General features: G+C 34.9%; 1 protein-coding gene across 5 annotated transcripts in view; it reads right to left on the reverse strand.

Annotated features, from left to right (window-relative positions):
* Positions 1–19593, reverse strand: part of MYT1L (myelin transcription factor 1 like) — a 625705-nt gene that overhangs the window by 137705 nt on the left and 468407 nt on the right. For 3 of the 5 annotated variants that reach the window (XM_077153065.1, XM_077153064.1, XM_077153067.1), the window contains one exon: positions 1546–2523. The exons of 1 other annotated variant lie outside the window; for it this stretch is intronic. In XM_077153065.1, coding sequence (XP_077009180.1) covers positions 1546–2523 — 978 coding nt within the window. The remainder of the gene's footprint in view (positions 1–1545; positions 2524–19593) is intronic. One more of the 5 variants, XM_077153066.1, reaches the window with a different exon arrangement.

Raw genomic sequence — 19593 nt, forward strand, 5'->3', positions numbered from 1 at the left:
AATTGAGCAGTTACACTAGAAGAGAACACTATTTCTTCCTAACAGGGCTTATTTAGCTCCTGTATGAATCTAAAAATTTCAACTAAAATTTCTAATACATAATTTTAACACATCTTATTTTAAGTGATCGAGCTATAGCTTTTAAAAAATATATTATATAAATTTCATAGTCTTTAAAACTCCCAAACAAAGCCCTGATGCCATACTAAGCTAAAGACCTTTTTAAAAACCACCCCCTCCATTATATATCACATCTTACACCAGTCTAGTCTTCAACTTTATAACTGAAGCAACTTTCAGGGCTTAAGCACTTGCCAAATCAAAAACCCAAAAGCCTTTGGCTAACGTTTTTCTCCAATTTGGATTTCAGTTATAACAATGCCCAACTTGTCACAGAAGTCATGTGCACACATTGAGAGGAGAATACACACCTATGTCACAATAGAGAAAAATACTGGTTTTCTAATTGTCTGAAATTTATACAGCAACTGATTTTCAAACCAAATTGTTTGACCCTCATTGTTAGATCCCCAGTAAGCAAACTCAGTATTCATAATGAATAGAATAAAATGCAACATTGAAAAAGAATCTTTTTTTTTGGCACTAGTATGGAAGGTTTTAAGGAACTAACCAATTTCATACTTTAAGGAGATTCTTACTTCGTTCAAAAAGAATCTTGTAATTGAGTTATCCACAATGCCAAGATTCTACATGAGGTTAAACTGTAAAGTGCCTTATAGTGAAAGTGGATACCATTGTTATTGCAAACATGAAGTCAATCATTTAGATGGAAAATATATAGTCAACGATACATGTAAATATGTGCCCACATAATTCATTTGAGTTTTTTATATTAGATTATATTGGAGAAAAGAACCATCATCTGTTTCCACAATGGAATGGAATCAGTGAGGTGGAATGAGTATACAAAAGAATTGCTATTGACCTCAGCCTAGGCCACATCATGTCTTGCAAAAAAAATGTTTCCAATACCTTACTATCTTAAGATAATTAATGTGCAGTAACTGCCCTTATCTTATGTAATCGATCATTTGTTACTATCAGAGATGTTTTCTATGGGGGAGGTTTCATCAGTAACTGTCATTAAATCATGAAGCTGCCTAGCCAATTCAGTTTATAAAATATGTACTCCATCTCTGATCGACTAATTGTTACATAGATCCTTGGCACTCAATGTAGATTTTGGTTCTTTTATAATAGCACCCGGCTTACCCTAATATTTTCTATCACATGGTGTAATTTTCCTTAGTACTATCTTCCCAAATAATGGTATTTTCAACTTAAATATTGTATTATTCATCTGCTCTAATAATATGACATTGGGCAGCTTTACGTATTTCTCAGAAAAATATTTTATTTGCTCTTTAGAAACATATTCACAAAATATAATACCGGAATCAGCTCTAAGCAATATGTGTTTGAGATATAATTTAGTATAATTCATACTTTCACTGTAGACTATATGCGACACTTTATTCTAGCTCATGTTTTCATGAGGCAACTTACGTTAGGTAGAAATATTACCTTTACCATAGTATGGCTTTTTGACATGGCTGTCACTGGACTTAGGCTTTCTCTCCTCCCCGGAAAGTTGTCTTGGAGATTGCTCCTCATATGATCTCATATTATCCCTCCTTCCAGCTTCCATTGCCATTTTTTCCCTCATGGCCTTTGCTCTTTCAGTTTCCAAAGCAATAGCTTTCTCAAGAAGGGTTAAATTACCCTTGGTCATATCAAACACTTCTTCAGACCTGTCCGAGTTAACAGAGGTGGTATCGTCATCTCTTTCATGACACCCATCCTCTTTTGCACAACTAGAAAAAGTTCTAGATCTGGGACTCAACTGTTCTTCAAGCCTCATTAAGTTCATCATGTCTGAGTAATTCCTATCCGGTGTTCTTCCGGGGAAGTCGTCCTCTTGCCTGACATGCTGACGGATGTTCATATTCTGCTGTTGATTCCTCTCCTGTGGATTTGTTTCACTGAGTTTCCTGGCCAGATCAAAGCACTGATTCCTCAGGCACTCCAAACTGCTCAGACACACCTCCTCATCACTCTCCTCCACCATTTTTTCCATAAGTCCATTGTTCATGGGCTTCCCTAACATTACATAATTCATATTTCTATTATCTTGTTGTGACATACTGTCTGCATAATTTCTGTCATTAATGTTTTCTGAAAGCACAACACCATGTCCTTGTGCTAATAGTTTAAGGGAGTCCACTGTTTCTCTAACGACATCACTGTCTAAGTCTAAACTTAACTCGCTTTTCCGACCCAGGTTTTCATTTTTGTCACTATCGTCTTCCAGACTATTGGAGGTATTGCTGTTCATTTCTGACTCAGTCCTGGCCCGGTATGCTGCGTCCTCAGCAATTTTGCCGAGATTTAACAATGACTTGGCCACCAGTTCATCATAATTATCATATTCATCATTATTGTTATCATCCTTTTCTGGGTCTTGCATTATTCGAGTATTGTGACAATTCATTTGATGGTCTTCTGCAAAGAAAAAAAAAAGACAAAAAAGAAAAGAAAAGAAAAAAATGGCTAGAACTTGAAGTTTAATTGCAACAGCATGGATAGCAAGTTAACTGCAAGTCAAACACTGTTTATCATATACTAGAACCGTAAGTCCCATTTGCAGCTGGGTTTAAAGTGCTGACATAAAGAAAATGGACTGTGCTAAAAAAACAGGAGGCCATTTAAAATATTTTGCTGTGAATTATTAATTTCCTTAATTAGCCTGAAAAAAAGCAGTAACCATGGTAAATATAATTTTTAAAAATATTGTTTATTATTTCTAAATTTTTAAGAATAACATTTTCTTTATTGGTTTGATTTATAACCAGATGCATAATAATGATATTCATCATGTTATTAGACTTTCTAAGAGTTTATAAACTTTACTTGTTGCCAACTCTTAAACATATGTTTGCAGCAATAGTTTTAAAATTATTTATTTTCACAACAATACTTATTCAACACAAAAAAAGCCTCAGGTTCCTGAGGAATTATGCAGAGATGGCAATACATTGGGAGTTCAGTTTCATAAGCATATGCTTGAGTTGAATTAAAAGTTACTTTGATTGGTACCTTTGAAACATAATTTATCATGATAGACAATGAGGCAACAAGAATTCTAGAGTAAAAGGTAAGTAAGTAAATCAGACCAACTATGATTCATATATTTGTATCTCAGCAGTTTTGAGAGAGTGGGAGGGGAAAAAGCGCACAGTGACCAAATTCTTATAAAAGACAGAATTGAGATGAGTTACAACTGTAACACCTTCAATACGTTGTTTAATTTGACACCGTGTTACTATATTCATCTATCTGACAGTCTCAGAAAAATTTTGGTGAGCTGGTGGAAATTTGTGTGCAAGTGTCATACTAGATTTCAAACATCTATTTAGAAAACTAGATTTCAAAAACGTATTTAGAAAACTCTTAAGTATTTACCTTTATTCACCCTGCTGTCTTGCATATTGCAAGATACAGATAATAATAGATGGATTCTCATGTTTTGACCCTGCACCCCCGTTTTCAATTGGATTTGGTTAATTGTATGCCATTTTCACATCTTTTCTTTGCTTCAACTTAAAAAAAAACAGAGTAAAATAAATTTTTAAAGTTTATTAATAATTTGAAGAAATGAGGTATATTGACTAGTGAAAAATTCCATTTAACAAAGAATCAAGTATATGGTGCCTCCAGTTTCTTTGTTATGGATTTTAGGCTGACCTCTGAGAAAAGGCTTTTGTTAATGAACAGGATTTGGACCTCAATATATCAGTAACAGAAAAAAACTTCATTCTTGGCCTACATACTGTATAACATTTTTAAATATCTGAAACCTTTCTAAATATCAGCAAAACAAATCAATCATTTTTTTTGTCATAAAGCATCATTAAACACGTGAAACAAACATTGTCTCTCTTCTGGATAATTCCCATAAGTTGTTTTCTTTAGTATAAGGATGAACGTGTTCCCAAAGAGCAGCAAGAAGAAAGAAAACCAGTGAATGCAATTAGAAACACTGTGAAAGCATTAATCTGAAACGTGAGCCTTGTCATGGGCTTAGTTTAAACGTCAAGGAATTGTAGTCAATCCTGTTCTAATTTTTTAAAAATATAAGTTTTATTCTCCTCTCAATTAATGCACTTTAATTTTTATATTCATGGGCTGTGATTAGAGAATTATCCATAGGAGAACCAGGTTGAATGACCCCTGTACAAGGAGGCTTGTGATTTCTGATAGCCAGCCCCACCGTACCTCTGAAGAACCAGCATGAAACAAATTGAGAAGTCATAATTCAAAAACAAAACAAACATGCAAAGTCTTGACACATTTTGAGAAGAAACCATGGTAATGTAATATTTACTATTTTCATAAAATTTCAACTAAAGTTCTCTTCTGAAATTCATTCTGCCATCCTGAAGAATGTAGAAAAAAAAGAAATAATGAAAGTGGTGAACAATATCATCTTCCTCATTGTATCTAAACCCACAATACAACCTGTACTTGCAATATGACATGTCTATATTTTGAAGTGTTTCTTGGGTCTTCTTTTTCAAAATTCTTCACCTTCATATCAGACTTGTCATGTACCTAATTATTAGTTAACTCTCCACACTCGAGAATCTCAATATTATATAAAGTTTATTTACCCCAAATAGGAAATAATTTCTGCCTAGTTATTTCTGAGCTTCCCAAAAGCCTTCATATTGCCCCCTCTGCAAACCCTCCTTCCTTCGGGCATTATTACATTGTTAATGATCACATCTCACTTTTTTGATAACCAGTTATTTATTTCATCTCCTCATTCAATACATGGGTTATGTTCCCCTGAGGAGATTAAAACAAAAACGAACAAGTATCTTTACCAGCTTCACAAACATGCAGTGGAGAAAAGGTGAGTACAAAAGAAGGTCTTTTAACCATCTGAAAATTGGGAGGGAGTAGAACATCTCCAACATACAGCCCAGCTTAAAATTCTAATAATGAAGTACAGTAAGGGTAAATTTTGCACATTGCTTTTGTAGTCGTATCTGAATGAATATGAAAACAGATGTCATATTACCTCATCCCCATCATACTTTGCTGCTTATTATTTAGTTATATAACTCTAATAATCCAAACTTTCAGATCCTTAATTAGTTCATCTGTAAAGTGGGGATAATAAAAAACTGTCTGGCACTTCTTAGAGATTTGCTGAAAAAACTCCATGTTAAGTGCTTGGCAGATGTGGTGGCTAGTCATGGTGGCACTGATCCACAGAGCAGATACCTGGGAGAACATCAGGTCATTAGCAGAAGAATTCTGGAAACAGGCAAGAGCAAATGTATTAGCATCTGAATATGCAGCCTTTTGCACTGGGTTAGCTCTTTTTCAATGAGTTACTATGCTTAGTGCCACCACAGTGTCATGACTGACAGCAGTAAACTGTGCAAATGGCTGGTGAAAATGGCATGAATGGCTGAAAATCCTTTCAGGTTAATAGAATTTCTCAAGCTACCAGTATTCAACTATTTCACAATGCATGTGAAATAAAGTCAACTCGTAATTATCTGGATTAATGGAGGGGAACAGTCAATCTGTCAACAGACTTTAAATATCTACTATGTGTCAGTCTTATTTTGAATTCAAAAATCATTTACATTTAGTTTTTAGAATATCTTCTCTGATTTTATAGGATCAGGCCATTTATCCTCTAGTTGCATTTTTGCTGGGCTAGCAATGAAGTGACTCACGAGTGGAAATGGGCTATGAGAGATGTACCAGAGTTTTCTGTGCCAGTCTAGGACTAACAATGTGGAAGATTAGCCCACAAATTACATGTTCCAGCCACAAAAGTTTCAGGAGACAATATTACTAGTTATTCTTCTGGTCAATGTTTTATTAAATACAGAAAATGTAATTGTGATGCAAAAAGCATTTTATCAGGAGAGTTTTTTAAATTACTGATTTATGTTCTAAATAAAAGAGCATAATTACTTAGGTGGATTTTTAAAGCGAAGACCAAAGTATTTCTGTTTTCTTTTTAAATTCTTTTCACTAGCAGAGCTGTACAGTTTTACACGAATATAAACTCTGCATCCCCTGCCCCCGCCACCTTCCCCATAGTAATAGACTAGGCCATGTGTTCAGTATTGGGGTAGAATCACAGAATTTTAACAGTAGAGTGGAAGTCAGAGACAGCATTGTTCAACCACTTCCAGGTGAGGAAACTGAAACCTAGAAAGGAAAAGTGATTATGGGGTTAAGCCCATACACCTTTCCCATGTTTCCATCAGTCAATTACAAACCTCATTTTTATTGCCATCTATTACACGTGTAAAACACACAAATAATTCCTACATAAGCTTTATGAATTGTAAGTCTGAATATTATCTCCTTTGAGTCAGTTTGTCATGAACAATTCATGTTTCACATACAATTAGAAAATGAAATAGTTTTCTTAAAAAAAATGCCATTGTTGCAGGGTGTTTTTTCTCCATTCTCATGACTGGAGTACAGTATGGCTAGGACTTTGTGGATTATATCTATGTGATATTCCTTTATAAATACAAACACTAGCTTCTTAGTAGTTTGTCTTTAAAAAATATGCCTAAGATAAAACTCCTGAAGATTTTCAGATTCTTTAAATATCTATCTTTGATTCAGTTTCTACTGTCTTTCTAACCATTAAGTAGCCCATGGGGAAGCAACTATATAACTGATTTTAAAAGTGTGGACTTTAACAGCAAAAGGAGATATAATTCAAAACAGAATTTCCTATAGTCTTTGCTAAATCAAAGAAGACATGGTCTGGTAGTGCACTAATGAATTTCAGATAATGAAAGACCACCACTACTTTACATGATATAAGATAGTTTTTTTGATTATAGAAATAAATGGATATCAAATATATATATATATATTCACTTGTAAATATGAAAAGATATTTTAATAGCCATTGCAACTAAAAGAAAGAACAAAAAGTGACAATAATTATATATACCTAATTACATGAATAGCAAAGCACAGTATATTCTTGTCTTGTGTAAGTGAAATTAATGAGTACAAAAAAAGAGTTGTAAAAGTCTCAGGGTATGTGGCTATCTATTCTCCAAATGACCCAATGAAATGTGCATTAGAATGCCTATTATTTTCCTTTTATTATAGATGACAATACTGAGTTGTAGAGAGGTTAATGATTATCCCGAGTCACTCTATTATTAAGTGGCAGGGCCAGCATGCCATGTCCACAGTGCAACACTGCCTCTATTTCAACATCAACCAGATCTGTACAATTCTTATAGACCTAGAAATCCAGTAGGCTAATTTCAGACTAGTTCTTGCTAGACTTTTAGCTCTGGGTTAATAGATGTTAACAAAATTCCATTTTGTTTAGCCATTGAGGATTTTGTTGTTGCTGTTTTGTTGTCGTTCTTAGCAATCATCTGATTTCTTCTGCTTTTAATGCTACACGTTGGTTTGATATGATTTGAGGACTTAATTCCAGTGCCAGTCACTGAAACTTCTATTGAAATATCAGCTGGTCAACCACCATCTATGAAGGTCTTGACCCACGGGCACAGAGCCATTCTGATATGGATAGGAGATTTTAAAAATTAGGAAAATCATGGATTATGGACAGATACTGAAGAGAGCACTGGGGCCAAAACTTCAGATAAATGGCAAGCACGAGAGACCTGAATAGGTAGAAAGGCAGGAATGTAGGATGGAGCTATGCAGAGATGGAAAACAAAGGAGCGATAGGACAAACTTTGGCTACCTCATTATTCTGTTTACAATGACCTGTATTAAATGTAACACACATAGTCTGCTTCTTAACACCAGACAGAGATAACACAAGGACATTTCCCCCACTCTTCTGTCCTTCAAATAATCTAGATACACTTTGAGACAAATGTGGTGTCATTCCCTTCATGAGTAAGAGAGCAGTAATTCTACAAACTTTGAGGTAGCCAAAGTTTGTCCTATCGCTCCTTTGTTTTCCATCTCTGCATAGCTCCATCCTACATTCCTGCCTTTCTACCTATTCAGGTCTCTCGTGCTTGCCATTTATCTGAAGTTTTGGCCCCAGTGCTCTCTTTAATACAAGAGCTTCTGCCAGAGACAAGTGCCTAGCCACCAAGGAGGCAAAGGGAGCTGGCCTGACCTCAATTACTCTCCAGTCCAAGTAGAAGTTCGCAGAGGCAGTGTGACAGCCTGGGTTCTGGTAACAGCTTTTCTCCCAACTACTAAGCACTGGGATCCTAGAATCCTTCTCTAAGTTTCCCCTCAGCTGAACATGGATGAGGTTTAATCAAAGAACTCTAAGACCCCTTCAACTTCAAAAGTTTTATAATTTTTCATGGATGAAAAATAAATCTTGAAGATGAAAGTGGAATGGGCATGTCATCTATCCAGAAAATATCAATGTTGGCACCTAGACTTAAAGAACAAATTTTTAGATGAGATCTTAATATACTTGAAACAACAAAGGCAAATGTTGACCTCATGTCCTTTTCATACTTCCCGAGCTTAGGAAATGAGAGGCCAGAGAAGAACATGGTAGAAGTCATGCTAACTAGAAGGCATGTTCCACCCCAAATAAAACCTTCCCCACCAGCTCCCTGACTCAAATGGGTGCTAGAGAGGAACAAAGAACTATAGGTTGGGGACTTCTGCATTAAGTTTCATATGACAACTTTCAGGTGTTTTCTAAGTTAATGTTGCCTAACAATAGCTTACTCCTGGGAGTCCTTGATACTTTAGTTTAAATTTCTAGAGCTTCAGATTATCTGAGAGCATCGTGGCAAGACTGACCCTGCAAACTACTCACAGTGGTTACTAAAAACGCCCTCCCTTCTATAATAGTCAATGTGCTTTTCAGTTTGCTTGACATATGCACACATGATATAATTCTAACTTGATCTATTTTTTCTTATGCTTCTAACCACAAGGTGTTTTCCTACCATAACCATTCCTCTACAATCCCAAAGCTCCAAATGTAAGTTGTCTATTTAAATAACATCATCAGTGACAGAACATTTATATTAAAAAAGCACCACATGTAGATGTGACATGAGGTACTAGGGGCACAGGGATATCCCTATATACTCTACTGTTGAAGGACCATAATGTAGATGGAGTATTTGAATTTTGTCTTTAGATTCTAGTAGAAATACTCAAAACCTCTTAAAGTTGTTTAAAATATGCAATTGATAACTAGCATATGATTGCCCTACTGTTTGTAAACATTTATTTAGAATTAGCTGGGATTGTTTTTTTAACAAAAGAAAGTAGAAATACTGCATTTTAGCATAAACTCCCTTTGTAGAGACAGCATTTCAATGGACACTATGTCTACATATACTGTATCACTTTACAAATCATGTCCCACAGGTTCTTACTTTTTGGAATAACTGAGAGATGCTAATAATTCTTAGAGAAGAGAAAGGTAAAGGGTGACTTGGTGTGATGGTTGGGTTTATGTGTCTACTTGGCCAGGTAATGGTGCCCAGTTGTATGGTTAAGCAAGTACTGGCCTAATTGTTACTGCAAGGACATTTCATTGACGTAAATCATCAGTAAATTGATTGCATGAATGATTGATTACATCTATGATCAAATAAGAAGAGTATTTCAGCAATGAGAGACATTTAATCTAATCAGTGAAGGCCTTTAGAAGAAGAAGTGGTGACTTCAGCAGTCACAAAGGAGAATTTTCATCTCTATTTCAGCCAGCTGGCCTCTCCTGGGGAATTCATTGAAAATTCTCATCGGAGTTGCCAGTTTGCAGCCTGCCCTATAGAATTTGGATTCATACCCTATAGAATTTGGACTTGTGCATCCCCATAGATGGGTGATACTTTTATAATTTTTAATAAGCTCATATTTAAAAGTATCTCCTGTTGGTTATGTTTCCATAGAGAATCAACTTATTGATGAAGGACTGGGTCTATGACCTTCCTTCCATTTTAAACCTCTGCCCTCTATTCCTTGACTGCTCTGTTGGCAGTGCAAGGAAAAGAGGAACTGTTTTAGATGGAAAAGCAAGACACCTGAAGAGAGTAATACTAATGTCAGACATTATCACTCTGCTACTTGGATTTAGAATTACATATAGAGTCACTTATGAAATTTCTTCCACCTCTGACAAAGCCCAAGTACTGTCGGACTTTTCAGTCTCTCTGTTCCTACTTCAGACAGTAGTTTCTATGTTGTTATGGGTGCTAATTGCTGTGGAGATGGTTTGTGTATTATATACAATTACTCACAAATATATTTGCAACCCTTTGCCTGAACTGTATGTTGCTTCCTCTATGATTATTTTTGGGTTTCAGTCTCTTTACCTTAAACATCTGTATGTTGAAGAGGTTGACCTACTTATCCACCAATAGAACTAATTTACTGGATTTGAATTTGTTTGCTCTGTACTATTGTATTTGTTACTGTCTTATGCTTTCTTTCTGTCTTTGTAAATCAATCTACTTTGTGGAACGGTAGCAAATGCTTTCCTAAACTCCAGAGAGGTGTGTACATCATTGCACCGTTGTCTGCCAATTCAGTTCAGTGCTGGGGGAACTCAAGCAAGGGATACATATGCCAGGCACAATCTTCTCTTTATAAATACACGGCGGCTCCTCAATAAATTATGTATTTCTAAAGTGTTTAGTGACTTTGGCTTCTGTCACTGTCTTAATGCCTTCCTCAGAACAGAAATGAAGCATACGGGCTTGACATTTCCCAAGTCCCAAGGATACTGATTGTCTAAAATAATAGCTACCTTAGGGATATAAGCATTGGTTCACATTTTGGAAGATCTGCCACAGCTGATTAAACTGCAGCAACATATTTATCACAACAATGATCTTACACAAGAAACTGAGGCATAGAGAACAATTCTTACTTAAGATGTGAGGCATGTCTGAAATTCATTAGGCATTTGTTTACTCGGGTTATATGTCTCCCTTTCTAGCTATCTTTGTATAACTGCCAAGTGCAAAAAGTTCTCAGAGAGAAATACATTGCAACTGTATCATTTTTTTTATCAAATCACTGATAATCATCACTATTTTGCATAGGCCAGGAAATACTGGGCAAAGGGGAAGTGCCAACAGGAAAATATTTTTTAATTCATTTACAAATATTTATTGAGCAAATGCTTTACAGTTGAACAAGTGAATCAAAGGGACAAAGTCCTTGCAGTCATGGAACTAACACTGTAGTTTGCAAAAGAGATAAAAAGTGAAAAGGAAATAAATATGTAACATCAGATACTGTAATGAACTTTGAAGAAAAGTTTCTATGAAGGATAGGAGGATAGAAAGGGATAGTTATAGGGGTGCTATTTTAAGTTGAGTTATTAGGCAAGAACTCGTTGAGAACTAAACCTAGGGTCTATCTTGGACAATGCTCCATGTGCATTTGAGAAGAGGGTGTTCTGTAGTTGGGTTGAGTGCTCTATATGTATCTATTAGGTCTAGTTGGTTTATAGTATTGTTCAAGTCTTCTACTTCATTGTTGATCTTCTGTGTAGATATTCTATATATTACTGAAAGTGGGGTATTGAAGTCTCCAACTATTATTGTAGAACTGTCCATTTCTACCTTTAATTCTGTCAATGTTTGCTTCATATATTTTGGGGCTCTGTTGTTTTAGTGTATATATGTTCAAAATTGTTATATATTCTAGAGGAATTGACACCTTTATCAATATATAAAGGTGTTTCTATTGTAACAGTTTTGGACTTAAAGTCTATTTTATCTGACATTAGTATAGCTACCTCATCTCTTAGGCAAGATCTCTTTGAAAAGGTAACATTGAGGAGAGGTTTGAAAAGGTGAGAAAGTAGGTGATACTGGGTGAAAAGCATTCCAGGCAGAGGGAACAGCATGAGCAAAGACTCAATTTAGAAGTGTGGTCGGTATGATAAAAGAATAACAAAGGCTAGCTTCCATGCAGACTGTGATAGAAGAGTTGTAGGAAATGATGTTGGAGAGATGGGGCCAGATCATATTAATGATAAATGAAGACGCCACCTCCAGACGTCATCATGAGATGGGGAACATTGGTAGTGATAAAATATGAACAATCTTAATGAAAGCAATAGAATTACTAATCTTAAATATTAATTTCCACTATCTTAAGCACTACTGGAAGCCAGGCACTTTCCTAGGTGTCTCTTGTACATAATATTATCTTCAATTTATAAATGAAGAAATAGAACTCAAGGAGGTTGAGTGTTTTGTTCAAGGTTGTGTGACTAGGAAATGATTCTAGGACTCTGACTCACAACAAGGGCTGCTTCTACTGTCCGATCCATCACTGTCCAGAAGGCTCTTTCTGTGAGGCCTGAGCTCACAGTCCCATGGTGAGTGAAGCTGGTCAGGTCAGCAGGAAAGAGTTATTAATAGCAAAGTAACAGAAACTACCCATGGCTTTGACCATTCTGGAGGAGACAAAATCTCCTCAGATCTCTGTTTCTATGTTGAGAAAGTTCAGGATGCAGAGATTGCTGCCACGTTCCAGTACCAATATGGAAGAAAGAGCCTATGCTAAATAGAACACAGTTTATGTTAAACAAACTCTGAGGGTAAGGTTTCATTGGATTGTAGTTGTTAATACAACTACTTTGTGTCTACTTTGAACAGTAAATAAAATTTATATTCGGGCTCTTTCAGGAGACTGAAACATTTGGAATTCAAAGAAGAGGAGCCCAGGAATTTAACAATTGAGCAAAAAATTTTAAAAAGTTATTTGTCTCATCTAAAGCTTGGGGAAAGAAAAGGCAAGACTAGGACTTGTGTGCATCTATGTGATTTTATATTTAGGTATGAAGAATTTAAAATTTATTCTTTTAGGGTATCAGGAAAAATTACTAAATTGAGCATCAGCTGGACTGGGGGTGTGGGAAGAAGTTAGCAGAGCATGACTTTTCAACAACAACAGAAATGCTCTGCATTCCACACCATACAATAATGCAGCCGGTGGTCACTTGCGGCTATTGAAAAGTGTGAGTATGACTGGAAACTGAATTTTAAATATCATTTAATTTAAAATTATGAAATGTAGTTTATTTAAACTTAAGTAGTCTTGTGCCACTAGGAGTTACTATACTGGCTAGCACAGGGTCGGAATTTGGAAGTTCTGTAAGCACTGACCTCTAATTTTGATTTTTATAGCATATATATTATACATGGGTATGCAAATATATATATAATTTAGACATGCATTTATAAAATTTTTATATGAACCATTTACCAGCAGGCCATTAGGCATGTCTAAAATAATTTTCATCATTTCAGTATATCATGTAGGAGCTTCTTTAGGACTGAAGAGCATTGGTTTTGGAGCATGATACTCTGGTGTATTACAACCTAACCTGAGAAGAGGTACATCGTTTACTCATCTAACAGTTTGAGAGCTACAGTTATGCCTATTTTTTTCTATGATTCTCTCTAGTACATAGAACAGTGCCTGGCATGTAGTAGGTGCTTGATAAATATTTGTTGCTTCAATGAATAAATCGAAGAAAGAAAAGCAGGTGGGCCAATATATATTCCTAAATCAGAGTTACCAAAGAAAAGTCAACTTGTCCTGTGGATTTTGGCAGGAAAAGAAAGTAACTCATCTCTCCCTGGAGTCATTTAGGCACTTACTATAATATCTCTCATCCTGCTGCTTATCATAAAAGTCAGAAATCACACATCCTATTTCATGACTACAGTTAGATCTTGTTGTTATTCAGTAAAATCTCCCTATGTGCTGTAAGCCAGGTAAGGTGGAAAGTGTAGGGAGAATTCTGTTTTAGTAAAAAACACGCATTAAAATTTATAACAAAACATTTAAAGAAGATTACTGACTTCCTGATTTTAACTACTGTCATTTTATAGGCTAAAACATGATTTAAAAATTATCATTAAGATAAATGAAGTAAACTGGAGGCAAATAACAATTTTTCATGAGGGATCTAACTTGTCTAATACTTTTTAATATATAAAATGTGAGTTATGTTTCTTAAAGTTTTACTCATCAGGGATCAAGTTTAATGGAATTCAGTTTTGAGGGCCCTTCTAGTTGGTGACATTTAAGTAGGTGGTTTATTTAAGTTTGGGAATTAAAAAAACCAGGATACTCATATCAGAATTATGACTATTATTCTTGTTGAGTTCTTATATTGCAATTATCACCATTGAGTTAAGTAGCTAAGATTGAGAACAATATGAATAATTATCAGATTTGGATAATTTTTGTTTCAGATACATGCAAATTATCATCAATTTAAAAACTTGTGGTGGTTATATACCATGAACCTGGTGGGTGAATGTGGCTTTCAGTTATTTTTAGAAAATAAAAATTAAAAAATAATTTTATAGCTCAGCCCTGAGTCAGTGATATCAAAGAGTGAGAGTTAAGGTTCTTGATGTAGTTTGGGGTTTTGAATACCACTCTAGTTTGGCTTTTACCTTATTTGATTGCTTCCTTTAAATGGTTTTCTATTCTACTGGAGTAGAGTCAATGATAATGTTTTTATAAAGACAAAGAATCTGCTTTTGGACAAGTGAAACTAGTTTTTTTTAAGGCAAAAATATCTTCGTTTGAAACTGAAACTGAAATTACACCATTGTTAACACAAATTGGATGAATTTATGTCAATAATAAGAGTTTTACAATAAAGTACACATTGATGCTATGCCACATGTAATGCATAGGGTTTTCACCATATCATCTCCTGGCTTAAACATTTACAATGGCTTTCAGCTGTTGTCTGAGTCAAATTAAAACTCCATTTTCTGGTAGTACTTGAGTTACAGCAAGGCAGAAGCTATTTTTATATAGCATTATCTCCTCCTTATCTCTGCCACTCATATCTCCTTTCTATTACTTACAGATGCTATGGCATGTTCCAGCCTCTGATATGCAGCCTTTTCATTTGACCAGAATGCTTTTGCCACTAATGTTATCCAGCCTCAGTTTGATGCATTCTTTAAGGCTCATAATGTTTTCTGGAGATCTCCCTACTCTCTCTCCTCCACCCAGGGACAAGGCATTTAAAATCAATAGCTCTGATATTAAGATGGACTGAAAAATACTAATTATCATACATACAAATACACACACACACACACACACACACACATACACACACACACACATGCACCACTGTCTCCCATGACTGCCCCCACAACAGATAGGTCAAAATGTTACTAAAATAATCGTAATAATTTGAGTATTCATTTATTCATTACCTGGCAGAGATAGATAGTTTCTTTTGCTACTGTTGATAATGTTAAATTAGGTAGCGGAAAAGTCTTTGTAAAAATTCTGCTCCCATTTTCCAGAATGCGTTTGAAATATCTGTGGGTGTGCCTATGAATCTATTTAATTGGGAGGGAACTTAAGGGGGCAGCAGTGCCCCTTTTCTTCATTTCTAGTTAGTCATATTTAATCCCTATCAGATACAAATGAACCTGATCAGTTTTGAAATACCCTTCAGAGACAAAACTACACCTTTCCTTGGTAATCTAATTTAAATGTAACAATCTTCAATATCAGAAAACTTTTTTTTCTTATTTCCAACTCAAATCCTTAAAGCCTCTATTTCAGATGATGATTTCTAATTCTGTCCTTGTAAAGAACCCTCATTCCTTAGCAATGTGGAACATGACTCTCAGGGGTGAGACTGGCCCTGGCATCATGGGATTGAGAATGCCCTCTTCATCAAAAACGGGAAAATAAATGAAACAAAATAAAGTTTTGGTGGCTAATTGATCTCAAATAGAGATGACAGGCCATTCTGGAGGTTACTCTTATGTAAACTTCAGCCAGATATTGCAAATTGCCACAGTATTCCAAGCCCCAAACAACAGTATTTGTGAAAATCCTAAAGACTATCCTGGGCTCTATCTAAGACTCTATAAATGTTTTACTTAGTAAGTTTTTCTATTTTTTCAGAAACTTAAGTCCTCCAGATTGTTTCTAGGCCGGATAAGCATTGAAATCTAGAGGTACCAGTCTCTCCGAGAACATCAACCAGTTCCATTCCTCTATGCCATAAGGTTGACACCTTTTTCCAGCGTGAAGAAGCTAAAATGGTCATTGTCCAGATATCCCTGAAGATTAAGAGAAAGATCAAAGGAGAGGGAAGAGGTGTAACCGAGACATTAGGATTTAACTAATGATTATGACTACTGACTCATTATATAGATATTTCCTTTTAGTTCCTAGTGTATTAAAATAGCCAGAAAGAAATATCTGAAATTGCTGAACTGTAATCCAGTAACCTTGATCTTTGATAATGATTGTATAACTATGTAACTTTTATCATGTGACCATGTGATTGTACAAACATTGCGACTAACACTCATTTTATCCAGTGTATGGGTAGATGATTAATACAATTAAGACATACATGAAAAAAATATATAATACTAAGTCGAGAATATGGGGAAAAATACCCCTACATAAACTATGTACAATAGTAACAGTATAACTTCAATAATCTTTCATCAATTGTAACAAATGTAACTACTGTTAAAAAAATAGTAGAAGTACAAAAAAAGTGCTATCATCAATCGTAACAGATTCTCCACATTAATGCAACTGTTGGTGGTGGTGTGGTGGAATACTGTATTTTATGCATGGTTGTTCTGTAAACTCACAACTTCTCTAATAAAAAAATAAAAAAAACCCACATATTTTTCATAAACACAAACCCTTCTTTCATATTATATTTTGTGTTTCTTTTGGGAAAGGTGGTGTCTGTTTAGTTTTTGAGTTTTCTATGGAACCCAGTGTCCTTCTGAGTACATAGCAAATACATAACTTTTTTTTTTTTTTTTTGCATGGGCAGGCACTGGGAATCCAACCCGGGTCTCCAGCATGGAAGGCGAGAACTCTGCCTGCTGAGCCACCGTGGCCTACCCTCAAGCATTTTTATATACTGTAACTTCTTTAAACTTTGAAACAAGACAGTGTGGTGAGCAAAAGTAAAGTATTACTATATTAATTTTGACATCAAATTTAAGTCCCTTAATGCTAAGTGACTTGCTCAGGATAGGAAATACAACAAGAGAGAGAAAAAATACCTCATCCGTAGGTGTGATAACTGATAAACCAGCACTTGAAATAAAAATTAAAATTGACAAGACAAACCAAATAATTTCTACTCATTCCTCAAAGTGACCTTAATAGCAAATAAATCCTTAAAATGGACCTTAAAAACAAAAGGAATAAAGGGAATAAAAACATAATAGGCCTACCAAATTGTATCTTTTGCTTTTGACTGTCTTACAAAAAACGATTTCTCTGGTTGCTTTATACACGTTATGTGCATCTTCGATGTACATGACATTACATTCTCAGCAATTTTTTGTTTGTATTGAGGCACCTGAAAGTTCATGAGATTTTTATAATTACACAAAATTAAGTTTTGAACAGATAATTTTTATCAGACTGAAAACTAGAAATGTCTAACATTACTCATTCCCAAGGTACAGTGCCTCAACAAACCTGCGTACTAAACTTCCTAAAATAAGGTTTTCATACTTGCATACTAAACTTCCTAAAATAATGCTTTCATGAACATAGAGAAAGATTAATTTTTAAGATGACAAAGAATCATCACATTCTTTCTCCCCACTGGGTCCACAGTCATTCTCAAGTCGAAAACTTGCCTACTAAACATATCATCTTTGTTTCTATGTTGGTCTCAGAACTCATTGCTTTTTCTGCTGACTGCCATAGAAAACTGGTTGGCTAATTCTGATTTTCATAGTCTGCCAGCCTTTCAACTTGCTTCCCACATCAGCGACATTTCCTTGAGAAAGATATAAAAGGATAATTGGCTAATCAATACGGAGAACAACATCATAAAGAGAAGGTGGGGAATCCAAAGGCCACAATACAGACCCCTCATCACATTCATTCTGTCATTCTCTTATGAAAATTCAAGCTTATCTATTACAAATTATTGGAATGCTTTAGCAATTTGTGGAATAGTGCAACATCCTGGTTGAAAGAAAAAATACTCTGAAAGTTTCCCATTTTTTTGTGTTTGTTTCTGTGAGAAAGAATTCACTTTAAAGAAAGTCAAGTTACTGAAAGAGAGGAAATGGCCCCTTAGAAGACAGTCTCATCTGCAGGACAGTTTCATGGTCCAGGCAGTGAGAGTACATCCAGAATTAAATTTAATAGGCATTTATTAGTAGCACACCAATGGTTATTTCAATAGATAACAGAGAAGTCACATAACACTAATTGAACAAAGATGAGCCTTGTTTTGATTCTACTCGACACATTTTTGCTCTGTCTCTGGTCAGTTGAAGTTGTCTTGCTTAGAGTAATGATACAGTATATCTGAAAAAGTTCTTATCATAACTCTTTGCATTTTCCCTTGTCAAACTATCGAATTCCTTTTTGGATGTGAACTTCCAAGGATGCATCAACCATTGCTAGCTAACTGATAAGGAAAATAACATGCTACAGGGAAGCCATAAAACTTTAGTAAAGGAAGGCAGCTATAGTTGACCTAATTTAACCTCATGATAAAGTGAACCGTCCTTCAAAGTTCAATTATCCAAGACTGTCCTCAGATTTAATAATGAGTAACAAAGAAAGAAATTTACATATTTACAAGTACATTTCAAAACAGAACATTTTAAGAAGCAATTATGTATTAAATGTGGCTGTAGCTAGGAAAGTTTTCTTTAGCTCGGTTAGCAAATTCCCATGCTCTTTTTCCTGATGGAATCTTTGTTACGGTCTATAGGGAGATGCAATGTGTGTTTAGGAGTATGGATGTGAACATACATGTACACAAATGTATGTGTATACATATTTTTTTTAAAGATTTACTTTTTTATTGGCTAGAATATGAAAATAAATAATAAAATTTGTTGACATTATTAACCATTTATTCCATATTTCTCAAATCACAAGAAACAAAATGATATTTATCTTAATGTATGAAATCTGTTAGAAAAATCTGTGACTAGAGAATAAGAACTTTCTTAATTTTGAGAACATTAAAAGTTCCCTTAATCAAGGGAACATTTAAAAAAAATAAATTCAGATTATACTGAATAATATATTTCGAAAAGAAAATTCTTCATGTAAAGACCAAAAGACTGTGAGGCTGTCTGCCCCATACAAATTATTTTGATTAATTAAATATGAATTTATATAATCTAATATGAGCCATTCAGAGATTCCTCCCTGTTGTTCAAAAAAAGCATAAAATGACAACAGAAAGAACATAATCTTTGTATTTTTAAAAAATGACCAAAAACATTAGGATTTGAACATATATCCATAATTTTCTGAAATTAGTTTAATCTCTCTAAGCTTTTGTTTCTAGTTAGTACAATGCAAGTAAAATAATTTCTATGCTGCCTACATTACACAATTACTGCAAAGGTCACAGGTATGGACATCTGTGAATATACCCACTGGAGAGGTACTTTGGTTCATGTGCAGTCACAATGCTGGAGGATCCTTGGAATTAAAAGAAATGCTTAATTCTCATATTATAAACAAAGTTTCTTCTATAATCTCTGGGCTCATATTGTGATATCC

The sequence above is a fragment of the Tamandua tetradactyla genome, chromosome 3 (genome assembly GCF_023851605.1).
Source record: "Tamandua tetradactyla isolate mTamTet1 chromosome 3, mTamTet1.pri, whole genome shotgun sequence".
Classification (NCBI taxonomy): domain Eukaryota; kingdom Metazoa; phylum Chordata; class Mammalia; order Pilosa; family Myrmecophagidae; genus Tamandua; species Tamandua tetradactyla.